The sequence below is a fragment of the Aphis gossypii genome, chromosome 3, assembly GCF_020184175.1.
Source record: "Aphis gossypii isolate Hap1 chromosome 3, ASM2018417v2, whole genome shotgun sequence".
NCBI lineage: Eukaryota > Metazoa > Arthropoda > Insecta > Hemiptera > Aphididae > Aphis > Aphis gossypii.
The window spans coordinates 28,769,118-28,791,033 of NC_065532.1; the positions used below are offsets into that span (position 1 = coordinate 28,769,118).

General features: G+C 28.4%; 1 protein-coding gene across 2 annotated transcripts in view; it reads left to right on the top strand.

Annotated features, from left to right (window-relative positions):
- LOC114127681 (uncharacterized) overlaps window positions 1-21,916 on the top strand; it is a 45,612-nt gene that overhangs the window by 10,009 nt on the left and 13,687 nt on the right. For both annotated transcript variants that reach the window (XM_050204939.1, XM_050204938.1), the window contains exons 2-4: window positions 7,666-7,968; window positions 17,006-17,142; window positions 18,498-18,621. In XM_050204939.1, the coding sequence (XP_050060896.1) occupies window positions 7,701-7,968; window positions 17,006-17,142; window positions 18,498-18,621 (529 nt within the window). In that variant the 5' untranslated portion in view covers window positions 7,666-7,700. The remainder of the gene's footprint in view (window positions 1-7,665; window positions 7,969-17,005; window positions 17,143-18,497; window positions 18,622-21,916) is intronic.

Genomic DNA, 21,916 nt, shown 5'->3' on the forward strand with positions numbered 1-21,916 from the left:
TTGTTAAAATTGTTCGAATAGTTTTAAAATAGGTTATTTTTATAAATATACATAAATTATTTAAAAATACCTATCTTATATCTCCGTAACCAATAACAACCCTATCAATTAACAAAAAATATTGTGAACCAAAACGATATTTATGTGTGAGTCTAGGTACTCTATTGAAACTTATTATATATAAATATTAGTTCGAAATTTAAAACAAATTGATTCAGCAGTATAATAATTTATATTATATAATATATAATATGTATAAATATTGCGGTCATATTAAATTTATAGAGTATTACTATTAATTTGTATTTTAAACAATAAGTTCTCATTTTATAAATTTTTTATCTTTATAGACTCATTGACTTTATTGTATACATAATTCACGCAGGGCTTATATAGCGGGTTCCGTTATTATCTGGGAAATTAAACTATACTATCAGCAAATGTGGTCTAATACCAACCGCCACATTATGTGAATCAGTCAGTTTATCTACAGCCTATCCCTATCCTATACTTAAACACTTAAAACGGAAATTATAATATAGTTTATTTTGACACTCATCAGTCAATAAACACTTTTGAGAAATTAAAAAATGGACGTTTAACTGGTGTGTTGCGTGATATCGCTGTATACATATATTGCACTATATTAAATATAATATGTATTAATTAATAACTACACATATTTACTCTTTATTTTATACACTCAAAGTACGAACTTCCTGCACCATATGACAGTGTAACGGTACAGCGGCATAGATACTTTATAAAGTGGCCATGTCTCCGAAAGAAAACTATACCTAAAAATATATGCATTATATTTATATTAATAAGAAAAATCGAAAAAATAAATAGGATTTTGTTCAACCACTTCATAAATCATAAAAGATTCGGTGGTATTCTAATCTTTATATGTTTTGCTGTCAATTGACCAGTAAAACTCAACAGGTAACTATTTAAACCTGAAAGTTGGATAAAAGAAAGGATGGGATAGTCCAAAAAATGAGTATGTAAACCATTAAAAAAGTTATTATTTTTATAATTATATTTATGATTTGGAAAATTTTGGCAAATTTTCCAAATAGTATAAAATAAACTCAAGTCAACAGTGTAAGATTAGATACGTATTTAAAGATACATATTTTATAAGTTAACAATATTCACTAACTAAAATTTGCCACATAATTATTTCATCCGTTTGATAATTGAAACATCAAACAAGTAAAATCTTAAAAGCATATAGTATGCCTACCTACCATGATGATAGTTCAATGATTCTGTAGATAAGTTAAATTAAAATTTGAACGAGCAGCCATTAATTCTTAGATTTATGAGAGTGACTATACTTTTAATATGCTACAGGACTTAAATCATGCTACTAAGGTTACAATGTCCACAAAAATCAGTATTAAACTGCTTTATATTTTCACTCCATAAAGAATTATGCTTATATACGTACTATATAGTGTATATAGGTATAGGTTACTTACAATAACATAATATACAAGTATAATATATTATACTATTTTTAATTATAATATTTGTATAAATTTCGACATTGCTTATGTCAAGAATTCTAGCCGTCGTCATTAATCAAATTGCATATAACTAAAATACTAAATTCTCTAAATTTGCTTACAATAATTATCCTATAGAGTATAGGAACATTTTAATAAACATTTATTCTTCAATAGTTGGCTTACAAACATTCAGTATACTAAAAAAAAAATGGTTTACATAGGGGTCAATTTTTTTGGATATGTTACCCTGTTAACTGCAAGAGGATATCCGCAGTACACACCACAGTCTAACAATAATATTCTCCATAAATTCTCACCATGTATTATAATAAACCCTCACAATAATGTTTCAATGAATATTGAACGTAGGGGCTTACCGTCGAGTTATTATAGCAATGTCATTCAGAATTTCCTTGAACCCGTATTGACCTTATATTCTCTATGACTGCCCCTTCCACTAAAATTTAGAATAACGGAATTAAAGCATGAACGCTATTATGTAGTTATATAAAATATATTTTAATAAGTAAATATTCTAAAGTGTACCTATTTACAATTTTAAAACAATATTCAACAAATTTTTTAGAATGGGAATAAATAAAAAACAACGTGTCTTTACGAGGCCATGGCCACCACATAACAATTTAAATAAAATCGTATCATAAAAAAGTCAATTTCTATTTTTTTAAATATATAAATTTTAAAAAACGACAAAACGTTTGTTGTATAGTTATCGTCATCATGTAAAAAGTGATAAAATGGAAATGTTTGTTTATATTTTTAAAATTTTTTAATTCATATAATATAATTATATTATTTTTCACTTGGTCATTCTTTGCGCATTAGCAACTATATTGTGATGTAGTCGTCTAAATATTAGTCAAGTGAAAAAATAAAATAATTGTGAAGTTATTTATGATATAAAATTTAAAAATAAAACTATAAAAATGTATACTTAATCACTTTTTACGTGATTAGACAATATAATATAAGTCTAGTATTTCATAATAAGGTTTTAATTATACTTTTGGATATTACAAATATACACGCTGAATATTTCTATGTCTTCGATTTCTGCACCTTTGTTTGTATATCTCTATAAAATATTTAAGCCAATTTATAAGTTATACGTATATAGTGTCATATATTGTTGTAAAAACTAGTTTAGAAGTAATTATGGTAATATTCACAAGCATTTACGGTCCTAGAACCGTAGGTTAGTCTGGATAGTGCAAATGACTTGCAAATTGCTATCTTTTTTCCCTATTATCAATTATTAATGCAAATACCAATATCATCGCTGCTTTATCAATTTTAGCTTAAATGAGGACACTCAAACTTAATATAGCTTAAAATTATACATTAACAAATTCTTTTTTTAAGCAATCGCTTAGGCTTTAAAGGCCATATGGATTTACAAAAATATTTTATTCACAATTATAGTTTTTTTTAACTAATCATTTCTTTTAACAGGTATGTATGGTAAAGTTATTTAATTAATGATTGAAGTAAAGGTTATTAATCAGATAGTCTTTAACTGAGAATTCTCCAAATCACCGAGAATTATTATTTATTATATAGAGCATATTATATTATGGAAAAACGTACTCATTATTTTAAGTACTAACGCATATTTTTTTAGACCAATTACTAACGAGAATAAAATGTATAATAAAAGAAGAGTAGACCCGTTATCGGTGGTTATCTGTATACATGTGTCTGTATGTGACGTATAAAAACATGCGTCCCTACTCCACACAGTTGCACACCACGTATGTAATAACATCACACAATATAATATGGTGATAACAACGCGTATTAAATACGTTTAAAAATGAAACACGCCTGACATTTAACAATGCTTAAACAAATACAGACAATGTTGCGTTGTTGTAGTAGCTACACGTGTTTTTTCGGACCACATTTATCGGTTTGACGTTTATAATGATTTTATTTGAGTAAATAAATTTATATTGTATTATCGGTCGTCGGTGGGACACGTTTTCCAGTTAGGGTCAGCACGGCTATCAGTAGAATATGTCGTTGTGTTATATTATAATAAATTATTAACACTATAATTACAATATTTGGCGTAGCGATATGAGTTTAAGTTAAAATAAGATAATAATACTGTATTATAGGTACACGTTTGGTTAGTATTATAATATTATTTCCCCCCTTTTAATCTATGATGCAGAAAAAAAACGAAATCAACAATATTGCAATAAATTGATGGTTATTTTCTTATCGTCCGTCGAAATTTAAATCGTTCAATTTTTTCTCTCCTCTCCGAGCACTATTAAAACAGCAACGTTGCCGTTCATTAATTTACCTACTCACGACATGACTACATGCACCGCGCCCATGCACGTGCGCGGGCGAACGCAATGTGTTGCAAAACTCGGCGAGAGATAAACATTGGATATGGACTGTTTGCAATATACATATTATAAAGTCGGTGTTGGCGGTTGCCAAGCAACTCCACATACGAACGACGTTGGCGAGCGTCTATATTCTATATTTTGTAATAATAATAATAACGCGTAATATAATAATATTATAATATTAAAGTCATATTCCATTTTACGATGTTGTTCGTGATTTAAACGTAATTTCCTTTTTATTTTATTATAATACTGTATTATGCTTGCCAATTCACACAGTATTTTTATGTCTGTATATCTGCGTATATTTGTAATTTACTGACTTTTATTAGAAACGCGGGTTGCGTCTAGCGCATAGGGTAGGTAGATATCTATTTTAAGTAATTATACACTACAAGTATTTTTTTCATTCTATCTGTTCCTAAAATCGCCGTGATGATCTCGATGAAAACCCTCATGATTTCGAATGTTTCAAAGTGTATCATATAATAGTTAATAATTAAACATAAATAGGTACATCGTGTATACATTTTATTATTTTAATACTGTATATAGTACGTTTGTATTAATCTTTAGTGGATTAGTCATTAATAGTCCATGACAATTATAATAGGCAATAGGTGTATTATATTATTAAGTTTTATAAAATCATCGATATTTTATTTGGGCTCTGGATAGTGTTATAATTATTTCCGTTCTATAAATTCTAAAGAATTCAATGAATTCCAAATAACAAGAAAAATGTGTTTATACAAAAATATTTCTAGTAAAAATCAAAAATATTATACAGATTTCACTACCTTAAATCTGAACTCTGAACAACATATCGATGAATATATATTATTATTATTATATATTATTATTATTATTATTATATATTATGTATTACATATATTGGCTATATTGATTTTACAATTATGTGTGTTCTTTTTTATTTTATATTTTTTATACCTACATAAAAATATGAATTTATAATTTTTAAAAAATTCGACATTCATTCAAAAAAAAACGATTTCAGTTATTATATTGTAATTTAAAACAGTGTATTACCATTACGTATGTGGCATAGGCGGAAACTGAGTTATTTCTGTCACCGTCGACGCGCGTGTTGTACGTGTCGCAGGTGATTGCATTTTGCTCAAAACAGAAATTACCTTCAGCTCGAGTCACATACACTTTTATCACGTTTCTGTCTCTTATCTATGTAACCACTGCCAATAGTAATTAGAAACATACCCATCATGAATTCATGACAATCCATTTCTTTGCACTAAGAAAAATAATCGAAAAATATATAGTTACAACTTATATAATATTAAATATATAAAGGTTAATGTTTTGTTAGAACCATAGTAATATTGTCAGTCAGATATTGACTTTTCATAATGTGCTGTTCTTATCGTTCTCGGTGTCTAGATTCACCAAATTATTTCATAGAAATAGTATGGTATTAATATGACGGATTTTTTGAATAGTTATGATAATTTGAATAATCTACGATGTGATGTAATATTATGATTATTAATATGAAATACTAGATGCCATGTTTTTCCAAAATTTAGTATAACTTTGGCCTAATGTTAACCTAGCTCTAATACTAAATAAATTGTATAAAATATTCTTAGAATTAGAAACTATCTCTGCTCTGATTTTTTTTATGCTTATTTAATGGTATTTATAGTATGATTTATTGAATTCAAATTTAATAAATCCATTACAGTCAAATTACTACATCTACTCAATGACATAAGGTTTACTTGAAATCTACTATGTACAGCAAACGGTTATTTTTTAATTTATATATATAGATATATAGTCTTTGATTAAACTTGTACAATAAGTTGTACACATAGGTTATAGGTACCACTGATTATGTTCTAAATCCATATTTTACGTATTCAAAGTAAATTATTACTTATATTTTATTAACATAATAATTTTACCAAACGTAATCCCCCAGGTACGGGTTGACTGGATTACTAAGGGTTACACGACATTGGTTACTGCCAGCGTAGATACGAAATTACGTACAAAAAAAATATCCCGAATTAATGAGCATATTATAACGGTATATAAGTAAATAACACTTTAAAATAAATGTTTATAATATTATTGACTTTGGAAATGAAAAATGTATTACATATCACATATGTTCATCATCCATGTACATAGGCTTCTATAGAAGTCGTAATCCTCAATCCTGTCAATAGAATAAATAGGTATAAAAATATACTACTAATGTTATGGCTGTATACAACAATTAAAGAGATAAAAAATTGTGAATTTTTGACATTTTTTAGATAATAATTTTATAAATTTCTAATGAAGTAAAATGTGACATATTACAAAATTTGAAATTTACTTCTAAATAATCTATTATTGTAGTCAAGTGTACTAAAAGTTTAGAAATATAAAATTATTATAGCCCACTGTAAAACTCAATATGTAATTATCTGTAAATAATGTGTCCATACTACATATTGTATACATGATAAGTAATAATAGTATGAAAACACTACATAGTGTGTGTGTGTGTGTGTTACACATAATATTATTATCAGAATATGCACATGCTGAAATGGTTGTTTTTCATTAAGTTTAACATACTAAAAAAAAAGTAGTGTAGGGCCTTTGTGTAATAATAATAATAATAATAATACATTTATTTATACATTGCACGTGCAGTACCCGTGATTTTAAATGTTTTAAGGTACCTCTATACGATTAAGTATAATAATAAAAACTAAAGAATATTATATTGTGACGTCATGAACTTAACATAATAAGTTAAATTAATTATTGTAATATAATTACAAAGTAATTCAAAATATATTGTTTATAATATATGCGTTCCGAATGTGTTTAGTTTTAATTATTAAATGTGTACATTTTTGTTTTGCATCTAAAATAATATATATATATATATATATACTATTATTAAAACAGTTTGTAAGAAAATTATATTTTAACATTTTTACCAAATTAAAATCATGTATTTTTTAATTACATTTTTTAGTTGTACCTTTTAAAATAATTATTAATATTTATTTTTATTTTTATTTATAAAATTATAATGATCTTTCATCATACAAGGTTCCTTTTCAATATTTAATTTCTTTAATAAACCAGTTATATTTTTTGTGCCAACTGCCAATACAGCTTTTTTTTTTTTTAATAACAATAATATTATGATTATTGTTTGTCTATATAATATGATCTCAACACTTACTGTATATTAGTTATTCAATCACTATTATACAATTATATATTATGATTTTTTTCAAATTTTATATTTAAATCATTCTCAACTCTAAATATATAGGTACCTACTAATTAGTAATATAAGTTGTTATTACTCTAACGTGTTCCGATTATATAATACATGTATGTCTGTAAATGTAAAGAAGTGTGCTTGAGTTTTATACTGAAACTTGACGTTTTCACGATTCGTAATTATTTCGTACATGGTAATTACAAAAAAAAAATTATATATACATATATATATATATGTATATATTTCGTGAATTTTTTACGTTTTTCCTCGGGTGATAATGAGGGATAGCCTGACCATCATCCTTTATTATATTTAAAATGAAGCGCGTCATGTGTCTAGAAATGTGTTTCTAAATATTTCTGTAAACTACGCGCAATATTATCAATTTTTTTTTTTTTTTGTTCCAATTTCACAGTATAGTATTATAATGATATATTGTGTACAACTTAAACTAAACGTTCGGCTGTGTGCATGTGTGTGTGTGTTGAAGGAGGCGGCGATCGGTTGCGGTGGCGGCGACGGTGGATGGCGCCGCCTCGGTTGTCGGACGAACAGAAGGCATTGTCACGTCAGCGCAGGCGGGACAGGCGTAGGGAGTTGCAGAGGTTGAGGCGGGCCGACCCGGTATACCGGCTGGCGGAGCGGGCGCGAAACACGCGAGCCCGTCGCGAACAGAGGAACGACCCGGAGTACCGCAAGAAGGAAAGGGAACGCGACACGCGGGCGCACCGTGACCGGCGGAACAGGGTGGACACGGTGATGCGAAACATCGCCGGCAGCCTGTGGACCAACGGTAATGCACGGGAATCCCCATCACATATTATTACATATTATAATAATAATATAATATATACCTATACGCTTATATCAAAAGTAATTGAAGTCAATCGTCGCACGAAATCCGCGTACTTACTATATACTTACATAATATACGCGTATAATATTGTTACATTATATATCACGATGCGTTGTATATACGCAGCTGTCTTGTGTTGTAATACGATAAGTACGGAATGATAGAGAAAACTCGGGAGGGCTAAAATTTATCCTCCCCGTCATAAATATTGCATTAGTCCCCCTCAAATCTTTATAATATATCGTATTTTTCGTGTAGACGCTTTTTCAAAATTATCATAGCTGATATGGATTAGGCACGGATGATGAGTGTCTAAAGATTTTGATTATTTAATTTTAATATTTTTCTATTCGCAATAAATTGTATTTATGTACATTGTACCTATATTTATGGTATGTTTAAAAAAAGAATAAATAGAAAACATACCTAAGTTAATGTTATTCAGATTATTTAAAGCGATTGTTATTTTGTACATTATCAGAGAACACTATGTGGTATACCACATATTATATAATATGTAATTATGTGTATAGATTATAACCTAGTAAGTGTAGTAACTAGTAATTGTATCATTTTATAAAAAAAAGAGTATTCTTAAATCCCAATTCCACAAAATCGTTTCTCATTTGAGGCATTGGAACGTTCTTTTCACTCGAAGTATACTTGTCCAGTGTCCTGCGTTTTTAGTAATATATATATTATAGTATTTACAATTTATACGCATTACTCATATACTCGACAGACTTTGAATCACCGGATTTGATGGATAGTTCTAAGAGAATTTAAAGGTTCCAAGCTTCTAATCGTTTCAATATGCTACTTATATTAAAAAAAAATAATTTAAATAAGTATTTAATAAGTATTTAATAATAATAAAAAAAATGAGAGTTTAAATAACCGGCTAGTTTGTATTATCATCCTGATAATTGTTTGGATGGATACTATACATAATGTATTATTAACATATATGTATTAGTGTATTACGCATTATAATACATACGTAAATAGGTTGTATTTTCAATTAATTTTAAATTTTATAGATAAAATCTTTCACCCCTTTCCGTGGTGATTGCATTTATTTTTTTCGTTACCTTCGACGGCTCCGCATACTCACACTATATATAGGTATCCTAAAAATTAAAAAAAAAAGCCATACTTATATATCCAATTTTTTCACACTATACGATTGCATACCTATAGTTATACGTGAGCGCAGCTATACAAACGTTCGGTCCTAAAGTTTTCCAATAAACCGCGCGTGTACCATGGTGACCCAGAAACGCGATCTTGTTACCTATATAAACGCATCGGTTTATTGTGGCAACCGCTGACGCCCCACTGGTCGACCTGTATACTAGCGTCGGTATTATTATTGTTGTTGTTAGCAACGCCAAATGTAATTTGAAATTATTATGTTATCGTGGTCGGTCGTAGTAGTTTATAATTTTTTACTATTATTATTCGTTGTATCGAAACGGTCGGGAAAACGATACCGCGAGCGTGCACAACGAAGGTTTCCCTATAAATAATACAAAAATGATATTGTGTGACGATGACTGGTTAGGATTTAATTTACATCATAAATAATAAAAATTTGCATCGTAAATACGTAGTTAAAATAAAAAATCAAGCCTTAACTTTATACTGGCATTAAGCCGTATTTTCTGTACCGTATTTGAGATTATACTATAATAGATAATAGTATGGATTAATGCCTGCGATCCGATTGACGTACAATAATTATTAATATATATTTTAATTTATAATATACCTATATATTATGTCGATATTGTTGACCAAAATGTATTTCATACGTGGTACATGCCGGTACATATACGGTAATTGGTGATGATTATTTTTTTATTATTATTATTATTTGACTGCAGTCTTAGAAACCTGCATCTGTTCACCTGGCTCCATCACGGCCGTGTTGCATGTTGCATGGGTTTAACTCATACTGACATTGTGTAAACAGTGTATCTTTACATCAATCTTTACTCATATTTTAAATCATATTGATCTTCTTTATCGGAATTTTAATTCTGTCTAGACCTAAATTTAATTGAATATCGCTAATAATATTTTGACAATTTATTATTAGGTACTATATTTGATTAAAATTTACTTATCAAAGGCTAATATTTTTAAATGGGTTAGATTAGGTTATCTATAAATATATATATATAATGCATAATATATTACTTGCAACATTTCTGTGGGCAATGCATATGGAATATAATGAATATAGCATATTATAATTTATATTATGTAAGTTCATTATAAAAAAATTATGTCCGAGAAGATTTTATAATACAAAATAATATTATAATTTAAAAGAGTGACGTGGGAAATTAAATATAGACACAGTTATACAGATATGATACTGTTGATGAATTATAAACCAAATAATATTTAATTACAAATTCCAAATTCCCATCACTTACGTTTAAATTTGAGATATCTACACGTTTTACTTTTATGCTGTCATAGTCACAGATATTATTTGAATTAATTTATATAGATACGAGTAGTACATAATAAATAGTGTTGTATTGCAAATAATTACAATTTTGAAAAATAACATCGATTTTTTAACATTTAAAAAATGTCTATTGTACCACACGAATCATTCGAATTTAATCACATAAATATATAATATAGGTAGTGCTGTTTTTATTTTTAAATATTACAACATATAGTATAATATAATATACATTATACATATTTAGCTTTTATCATAACTCACAAGTCAGAAATAAAAGTATATCATAAATCAATATTTGTTTTATATTTTAACAATGGTGTAGTATATACTATATAGTATAATATATGCACTATGCCACATTGCCACTATACTACTGTTTATGTGCTTATATCATTTTTAATGTATACTCTTTACTCCCGATAGAGATGTTAGTTTTCAGAGAATGATGTACAATCATTGATTATGAATCTATTTTTTATACGTTTTATTATTAATCAATTCAGTTATTTTTTAAGTCAATGAATAAAATGCCATATAGTTGTTTACCAATACAATTATTCTTCACGCAGAACACACGGTTAGATCATAATTTTTTTTAACTTGTACAGGTTGGTAGCATTAATTATCTAAGTATACTTACTATATATTTACCTAATGCCCATTTATAATACACGATTCTATATAAGCTTTAGTTGTCCTTGATTAAAACTAAAAATTTATTACACAATCTGTAATGACACATTACGTTACAGCTTATTCTGCAATGGAACACATAATCATATTATAGTTATACATTAAAAAAAAAAATAAATCTTAACACTGTAATAAATAAATATACAATAGTACAAAGTTGTTTGTTTATATTTGTTTAATAAAATAATTAAAATTCAAGATTTTTTTAAATAAATGAATAGACTCACTAAATCCAAAATAATGTTATAAATTATAAAGAACATGGAATTTATTAAAAAAATAAATAAAGTTGAAAGTTGAAACTAAATTAAAATGCAATTTCTTATTATTTTTTTTTTAATAATGATATGTATATAATAAACATGAATACATACAGACATACGGTTAATATCATAATATAAAAATAAATCGATAGGTTGTACAGGACAATTTCACTATAAAATTTACGAATTAATTCTTCACTTGATAAAACATAATTCGTGTTTATTATTTATAATATTTTTATACTACATGATGATTAATTTATCTAAATCACAGTAAATAACGTATTGTTTTTTTATTAATCAATTTAACTGTAATTATTATAAATATTTACATTTGAAATTTTAATTTTAATTTTCCTTTTAAGTACTTTTATTTCTTAGATTGAATGAATTAGAATTGATTTACAAAAGCGTACAAAATAAAAAATCTGCACCCTAAAATTCTTGAAAATTAAAAACTTATTTATTGATCAATTGATTAGTGGTTTAAGTACCTATGACTGGTTATAATATATTATATTATTATGTATTATAACTCGCAAAAAAGTTGAATTGTATAATATTATTATTGTAAAAAAGTTTGAATATGAATTATAATGTAATTAGTTTAACTTTAATTTTAAAGAATTGACGATAAAAATTAACTTATTTAACGTGAAGAAAAAAAATCATTTATTGATTTATTTTAAACTATGTATTAATACTTGCAGAAAATTGGTTAGTGTATTCATTTATCATATAATTAGAACTAAATAATGAGTTTTTCTTAAGTATTGCAAAATATATAGAGCGCAATAAATTGGTCTATCAACTCAAAAATGTTTAGAGCGCAATTGGTAAACATCCTTTCTAACTTGTTACAAACATGAATCAATACCTGCATATTTAAGTGTTTTAAAACAATAATATCATAACAGTTATAGTTAGCTCTGATAGCTTCATTGACTATATTATAATACTTAAATTAGTTAAATTAACTGTAATACATAATAATACATATTGAATAATTTTTACTTCAATACATATTACATAGTCGATTTATAGTTCACATAATTCTATATTTTAAATTTTAAATATATACTTCTCTTGAAGTTCCTTTAATGGAACTATGGAAGTATTCTTCACCCCGTGATTCATGCACCATTTATTTTCTTTCTCTTTGTTATCACATTTGTTTATTATATTTTACGTGAATAAATTAAGTAATAGTAAATAGTTTTCAATATTATATATAGTATTTAATAGAGTGTATGTATAATTTGTTTTGCTTCTAAAACGATCTAAAAAATGATGTAATATACTTACATCATAATTAAAATATTTAAGTTAAGAACTGAGTACACAAATCTAATGGCATACAGTCCTAAATTAAAAGGAATGTTTAGGGTGCTCGAAAAGTATAATAATCACGATTTACCCACCGAGACTTAAATTTAGATTTACGAGGATAACACGAAACGGAATTTATCGAATTTATGTCTACCAAACTTGGATTAGAATTAAGTAACGATCTCGCAACCTCTACCTCGCACAATTCAACTTATATCGACGCTGTATTTTATCGACACATCGATCAGTTTGAAACTAGTGGGTACGTTTCATATTTTAGTACACACCGTCCTTTACTATCCATATCAATAAAAGTGTTATAAATGACGATTCTGTCGTTTAAGTTAAAAATTAAAAATTAAATTTATACCTATTCAATTAATTGAGTTTTTAAAACTTGTTAAATAAAGTTACTTACAGTTTAATCATCGTATCCTCATATCTAATATCAAATTAACATCGATATTCTTATGTCAACTTTATTCAGTGGAAACAAGACATATATATGTACCAATGTATCTGCATGTAGTGAAAATACTCTTAATCTTATTTTTTTAATTTTTTTTCTATAATATATTATTTGTTGTTAAAGCTAAAGATTAATAATTATGATTTTAATACGATGCTAAATCAAATATATGAATATATAATCTAAAATACTTATAAATATGTAATTTAGAAATTAGAGCATTGAAATATAAAATCAAATTATCAATAGAAATGTTTTATAACTCAGGTATTTTTAAAAACTCTTCAATTACCTTATAATTTTATAATATATTGATAAATATATATATATATATATATGTGTATTGAAAATCGCCAGATACACTTTTCTTTATTAGCCTTTAAGGTTAAATATACTAAAAATAGTTGATGGATTAATCTTGATTTTATCGGTTTCTATGTGGATGTAGGACCCAGTGTTAAGATTTTAGCTAATAAGTAAATTTATTATGCTCATAAAAATATTTTTCTGAAAAACGTATTCTTTAAATCACATCAAACCTCGGTTAAATGTCGGCTATCATCGGGCTTACTGCGTACCAATACATACCTACAATATTACGCTCTATCCCCGCCGAGGTCGTCCATAGCCTTCTCGTCGTGACCCATATATATCCATGCACGTGTACAGCTTATAATATAATTGTGTTTTATATACGTAGTTACACGAATAAATACAATATACCTGCTGTTGTATTGACAACGATGTATCTTAGCGTAATAGTCGTCACCTTATGTATATCTCTTATGTATAATATTTATGTTATACCCAGCGAAACAAATCGGTTAAATAGACGTATAATATCATTAATGACGTTGTAGTTATTATGTGTATAACTACAGTTTAAGTGCCGTGTTGTACACTGTATACATGAAAGAAACAAAGCAATCTGGACGGCTTAAACATCGCGCGCGTTTAACACGGCTGCCGCCGAGGTTTGTACACGCACTTAAACCACTCGGTGTGTGCTTCAGTCACGGTCCCGCGGGATAAACGGAGGAGAGGGTCGTGTTGAACGAGCTCGGGTGTTGAAAAACGCGTGCGTTATATTAATTAATTCCGCGGACCACCCGCCACTCGGCGTGCTGCGCGCGGGAGGATGCGGCTGGCGGCTCCGACGAAACTTTTAAGGAGCAACTCTGTTTCGGTGTTTTCTCTTTTCTCTCTAATTTTTTCTTTATACTCCGGTCGAGCTAATTGTTTTTCACGTCTTTGGCAGAACATCTATTCCTGAACCGCGCTCGCCGACCGTCGTCGCATGCCACCCGCAGACCGATAACGTCGTCGTCGTGAGCCGCTCACTGCGCGGACACGGCGGCGCTAGTCGCGGCGACGTCGCCGTCGACGCCGCGAGTTTTAAAACGGCTCGGGCAACCGAATGCCGCCGTTTCGGGGTCACCGCCGCCGCCGTCGGCGAGATAACGTTGTCGGTGAACCGGACGGTCGGTCCACGTCGGCGGAGAATATTCCCCACCCGAATAGGGAAACCCGCACACCGAAGCAGTTTCCGTCCAAAGATTTTTTTTTATTATAAAATATTGTTATGTATTGTTAAACTGCGCGTGCGCTCGTAGTCGTGTGTCGGGAGTAAAAAAAGGCGTAATAAAATATATTATACTTTTTTTCTTTTTTTTTTTTTTGTCGTCATAATACTCCGAGGGGGTGCGCGATATGCTTCTCGCCGTGCATCAGAACCCGCACATTTCAGTTTTCTATTGCCGCTGTAAGTCTCGAGAGCGAATTATTTATTAATTTATAGTGGTACGCACTACGCATAAGGTTATTGCCGGTGTTTAAAATTTCCCCCTAGCCCTCTCATCAACACCAAACCGTGCAGTAAAATAATATACATATATCATTATACGGCCGTATTTAAAGGATGTATGCGGGCCGCGTGGCGTCGAACCGTCGTTGTTTGAAACCCGACACTGGTACAGGAGCAACGCCACATCGCACATCGCTGCGGCGTGCTTCCGTCAGTCCCGTCCGTCACCACGTTTGTGGTATATATAATATATAATATTATATTTTTATCTAATACAAAATAACATCATGTGTTTTACTGCACGCGGTAGACACTAAATGCGCAGCGTGCGAGTCGAAATAAAACAAAAATCACGTCGCTCGTGGCGTTCGTCCAAATGAAAAAAAAAAATTAATAAATAGATAAACTTGCGCTGTTTACACGTTTGTATTGTGTGTACGGAGAGGACATGCCTATGTAGTGGTCATTGCCGCCGTCCGATTTCGAAATAGACGACGACGTTTGGTTATTATTTCGTATATACTGTATAAAATGATTATGTGTATAGCTATCGTTATAAACTTATAAAACTCAACGACGTGTGCCAACTCGCATTAGGGCCAGGCGAGTCGTCGTAGACAGTGAGACTTGATAGTTGATTGTAGCCGCCCAATACAGACTATGCTGCATTTTGATTTGGACACTATATAAAAAAAAAACAGTGTTGAGACAATGCATATTGTATGTGATTAGAATATAATGTTAATCGATTATACTGTTTGGTTTTTTTTTTTTGCAAAATCGATGTGCGTGCTACATAAAAGCAAAACTGTTTGGGACCTATTATAAAACCATAGCACTGTTGTACGATTGTATATCGTAATTATATAGGTAGGTAGCAAATAGAACAGTAATGAAAAAAAAAGTGTTAAGTGTAATTTGATTTTAATGTATTGCAATTATTATTTGTACCGCACATCGATAATTAATTGTACAATTAAAAATACTATCAACGTTGTTTCTATTAATTCTTTTTAGGTATTCACACGCTTTATACAGAGGTATATAAACGGTATATACAAGGTCTTGGAAAATTCGTATGACAAAAATGGTGGGGACTAATGTTAGTTCCTACGTGAGGTCCACCATTATTTGCCACACACAATTTGAAAACCCCCTATATAAGTAAAATACCTAGGCGTATAAGTACATATAGTATTATAATGTTTTATCCTGTCTGTATTATTATCTTATTCTGAATTGTTGAAATATCGATTGCTAATTTATAAAGGTAGCTTTCAATTTGTTGTTATATGACCAAAAAAAATCGATTGTTCCGTATGACACCCTCAGACGAGGGTCTTATACGAGTAAAGGGGAGTAGGTGTTCGGTCTTATTTATACACAATACATCTTTTCCATTTCATATAGGCAGCATGGACGTCTATACCTTAAATGGAAACCGGACGAGACCGAATTATTTTCTCCTACAGCATATTTTGTGTGTGTGTGTATTACTGTACACGTGTATAGGATAATGTGTTATTTATTTTCTCTCTCGCTATATTATCTCTCTCTCTGCAGCCCATTGCTGTTTCGTGAGTCATTATTGCCCCACTGAAAACTGGTTGCATGTACTAGTTCGCCAAACAAATAATATTATTCACATACCACATGATGCGGTATCTCAGCGACTATATTATTTATTATTATGCATACAAATTATAATAATTGGGTGAATTTTCACCACACGATAATACGGAGACCATCTAATGTCTGTTGCAGTACGGCTTCGGATCGCGTTACAGATATTACAGCGATAATATTGATTAGACCTTGTGTATTTTAAAAATCGACCATTTTGCTATTTAAATAATAGCAATATTATGTATAAAAAGCTCTCCTTTTATTTTTATTTGGAAATAAAATATGTCATCTTTTATTGGTTTTAGCCGAATTGGAAAACATGGCACCAGATCAAGTAGGACCGGACGAAGACACGGGCGTAACCGCTCTAAGTAACTGTCCGGCTACAATGATGAACACCACAGTCTTCGTTACAGTACCAGCTAGTCCTTTCCCAGCCCGGGTGAGTTATAAAAAAATACCCATATGAGTAAACATTAATTCGCCTAAATAACTTAACCAAGCGATAATAATTTCTTTATGAAAATTACACCTATTTTTAAAGAGATAAATTTTAGAAATGATTATTTTTAAGTATAGATAATATTCGTTATCTTCAACAAAGTTTTGATTTATTATTAAGTACTATTCTATTATATATATTAACACTATTAACATTCCTTATAAAAAGCGTGTATTATTGTAGGTACAACAAAAACTTTGTCAGCAACAATGTAGGTGCCTGTGATCGTTAAAATAAACAATGTATGTATTTATTAGAAAATAAAAACTTTGATATGATTTCGAATATTTATTTAGAGATACGTGAAATAAATATTGACACTTGAACCATTAACTAAGTGCAGATTCTTGTGTTTTGACAACATACTATAACTGTTATAAAATTGATTCAATAGATAAAAGACTGTGACTTACTAGAGTATTAAAAGTATGGTTTCGTCGTTCTGCAGATTGTAATCAATGAAAATAAAGTACACAAATATGATGAAATATATAAAAAAAATATTATTATACACTTATTAAAATATGGCTGTTACTTATTTACTATAGAATTATAGACGTAGTTATATAATATATACATAATATAACTCGATAGGTAGGTATAAGCATAATTTAATTGTAAATTTTAGATAATAATTTAATGCTATACAGTTTCTGTAGGATCATTGTTCAATAGTAATATGCGTCTACTCGTAAACCTTGTAATGTCGTGAACTGTTAGAAGTCACAACTGCATATAGTACGTACAAAAATACATTACTGAGAACATAATTTAATTGTGTACTACATTTTTTTCTTTTTATCGTGAAAACGTTAGAACTCAGAACTAATAGTATTGTTTCCGATGTTCGCAATCATTGTATCTAAATTATCTTCTGGAGATTCATATGGATAGGTCGCTTTATATGGACTGAGATACAACCGCAGTGATTTATTTTTAAAAACGCTCAAGGGGTCAGTATAAATAGAAGCACAGACAAGACGAAGATACGTGCTTGGACAACTATCAAGTGGCCAGCAATGCGACAAATGTTCGTTTATTCCCAGGGGGGAAGCTTTTTATATACACGCACACATAAGTATACGCATACTGTATACACCGATGACGTTTTATATCCTTGTCCTGTAGTCTGGAATAATTCGATTTACCTATTAGGGGTCACGTATAGTACCACCATATTATACTGACGACGTGTCATTATTATGTATAGTATCCACATATATTATCATTTATCAATATTCGTGTCGATCGACGTAGTAAACTCATCATCCTGTTTTGTCTTTATGTAATTACAGGAAGAACTGTCGTCCGAAAACGTTTATGTCGGCGGCGACAAAGACAAAGGCAACTCGACGGATGACAACGAGGACGATGACCTCACTTCGCTGAGTTGGCTGCAAAACAAGAATCTGCTCAAAGGTTAGAGAAAATATATACATATAATATATATATATATATATTCATAATAAACAGTCAATATAGAAAAAGGGACTATACTTTTCGTTACGGATTGTTAGGCGAGTTCTCTGCGTAAAAGAAGAACATTTTCTGTACATTTAGGTCAGACCACTGTTTTGTAAATGAGGATAACGAACAACAATAGTGTTGGGTATAACAATTATGCGCACGCTTTATTTGTATTATAATATATAATACAAATTATAGTCATAGGTACTTTCAAAGCAAACCAGCTATAACGATATTCCTTCAAATTACTTTTGCACATTTTATTTTAAAAGTAATATAAATAATTATTTAAATGTATTAATAAGTAATAACTTCCTGTATGAAAAAAAATAATGGTTTCATGTAACGTTAATTGACGAATTTATATTATTATTATATTAATAATGTTTTTTTTTTTGTTTTATACGAGTATACTTATTAGTAATTACTTACTATCTAAAATGTTAGTAAGTTGTTACTTATTAAATATAAAATGGAATGCAGTAGGCTATATACAGCATTTTTACCCTTGCAGCATTGATTACTGTAAATCTACCGGTTTATAAAATGATAGTATATACCGGATTATTCACTCGAATTCATTATATTTTTCTATGATTATGCATTTATATGAATTCTAATTTTTGAGATTTTCAAGTACACTCGAATACCATAATTTAAAGACTAAATTGTTTTTATCATTTAGCTATAGCAACATGCAGCGATACGAACTTCTATTTTTAAATGAGAATTTAAGATCAATCTTTTTCTAACATTAATATTGTTTGATTGTAAATCTTTTTTATGGATATTTTTAGTGTATAATTTTATAATATGAATCAAAAAAATAATTTTCATTAATATTTATATATAGTAAGCGGTTATCATTTTAAAAAAGAAGTTTGTTTCACAAACGCTTCTAAAATGATATAAAAAATTTAATTATTTTTTGAAAACATAATCTTTAAGTATATACTAAAATGTCAAAAGTTATAGTTTGAATAAATACATTATTGAAAGATTAAAAAAGGGGTGGGATGAATATGATGGTGAATTATCCTACACCTACAGGTTACATTAACATAAAATAACATTCGATCAAAATTATACTTAGTTTTTATTTTAATAATGATTTTTTTCATTTTTGAAGTCGGTACTGAGTACTGACTTTGCCTATTAAATACCCTTTTAATTCATTTAAAGCATTTAATCCAATAATGCGATTAAAAATACAATAGAATTTTTAAAAACGTGTATGTTACTATGTTAGCAAAAATAAAAATAAAAATGGACATATATCATAATGATGTTGTAAGATTCTATAGAGTCAAGGATATTTTTCAAAGTTTTCAATAGTGTATGTATATAGTAATAAACTGCTGACAATTTTTTAAAAAAATTTCACCAAACTTAATTTTAACATAGCTTTGTTAAAAAATGTACTTAATAATTGTAAAAATGTCTGTATAATTTATCATTGTTTTTGTTATCAGACTCGATCACATGAAAAAATATCTTTTTATGTTTTTTTTTTTTTTTTGAAAAAATATCATTATCTTTGGATTGCTGTATAACATATAAATTAATGGTTTGTTATTAATTATTATTATAATTATATATAATATTTTATAAAATAAAATTAATCCACCTTTGAATTTTTGCCATTTCATCGTCGAATTCTTTTTACGGTCATCTTTACATATCTCAGTTCACATTTAACGATGTCATTCCGTTAAATTATTTCTCATAATTTTACTTCTTAATTTTTTAACGAACTATAGGGAAAAGGTGTTTTCTTGAAGCCATTGGAACGGAAAGTATCGTTCTAATTTATAAACAACAGTGAATATTGTCGAATAACTTCGATTCATAAATATTTAGAGGAAGGGGGGTGTTTTGACAATATTTGAGTTATTCAAAATTTTGAAATACTTTATAATTGTACTTGAACTGATTTTCAGAATGTATATAAAATATTGTATTATAAATAATTAATAACACGATATAGATATAAATATATAATATATAAATCACCATACCCTTAACTCTTCCCACGTTTTTTGCTGTTATCGCTACATTAAACACCAAAATCCACCCACCATCTGGTGCTGAATTGAATGAAATTAGACCAGTGCCCTATTCACGGCCATTGTATCCTGTTGCCTTAATGTTATTCTTTATCATATTTATATATATGTATGTATACTTTCTTTTATTTAAGTATTAACTCTAATTAATATATTCAAACATAAATGCTATAAGAACTTAAATAATATAATATGATATAATGTTCCCATATCTGATACTACGACTAAGACACCAGTTGGTTTAAATATTTAGTTTCATTGGACGATATTTAATTAAATCATAGATAATGTGCTTTAAGTTTTAACTCTTGTATGCTGATGCATATTACAATAAATTTATTCATCACAGACATCATATCCTTCATTAAATTGTCCAACTTTCTTATTTCACTACTTCTATATTATATAAAGTTTAAAATTTATTTTTGCTATTAATTGTCATGCTACGATATTATAACTAATATTAAATTAGAAAATTAAAAATTAGTTAGCTATATTTACTCACGCCAATTATTATTTTATATTAAGTATACATTATTATACACAATACATGACAAATGACAAATCACAATTACAATTTTCAATTTTCATAATATTTATGATTGGTATTTTATTCATACCTATTATGTTCTAAAAATATACGAGAATTTATAAGAATTATCTTATCACACACCTTTAAATATATGTGTACATGAGTGTGTGCTGCATAATATTCAAATTAGAAAGTATAATATGACAATATTATTTATATTTTAAATTAATTATAATACATTTAGCCTAGTTCTTATTTATAACACGAAGTTTATAATTTAAGACAGACTAGTAACATTAATTAAAGTAATATTGGCTTTCTTTTAAAGCATAAAATAAATAGTTTACTTTATATGAGTATACTTGTTACATATTGGTGTATTCCTGAGATTATTTTTTACTTATACAGAAATCGTTTGTATTACTTTAACAGTTATGAGTAATTTTATTAATTTGAAACTAATTCATTAAATGAAATAAATAAAATATTAGACGTAGGATTGTTATTATCATAGAAAAGTTGACATTAGATTCAAATCGTATGAATATTTTAATATTGTATAATTATTCATTTCAACGTTATAATGTAATATTTTATTTTTAAATTTATACATTTTTAATCCATTTTACGATAATTTGATTTACAAATA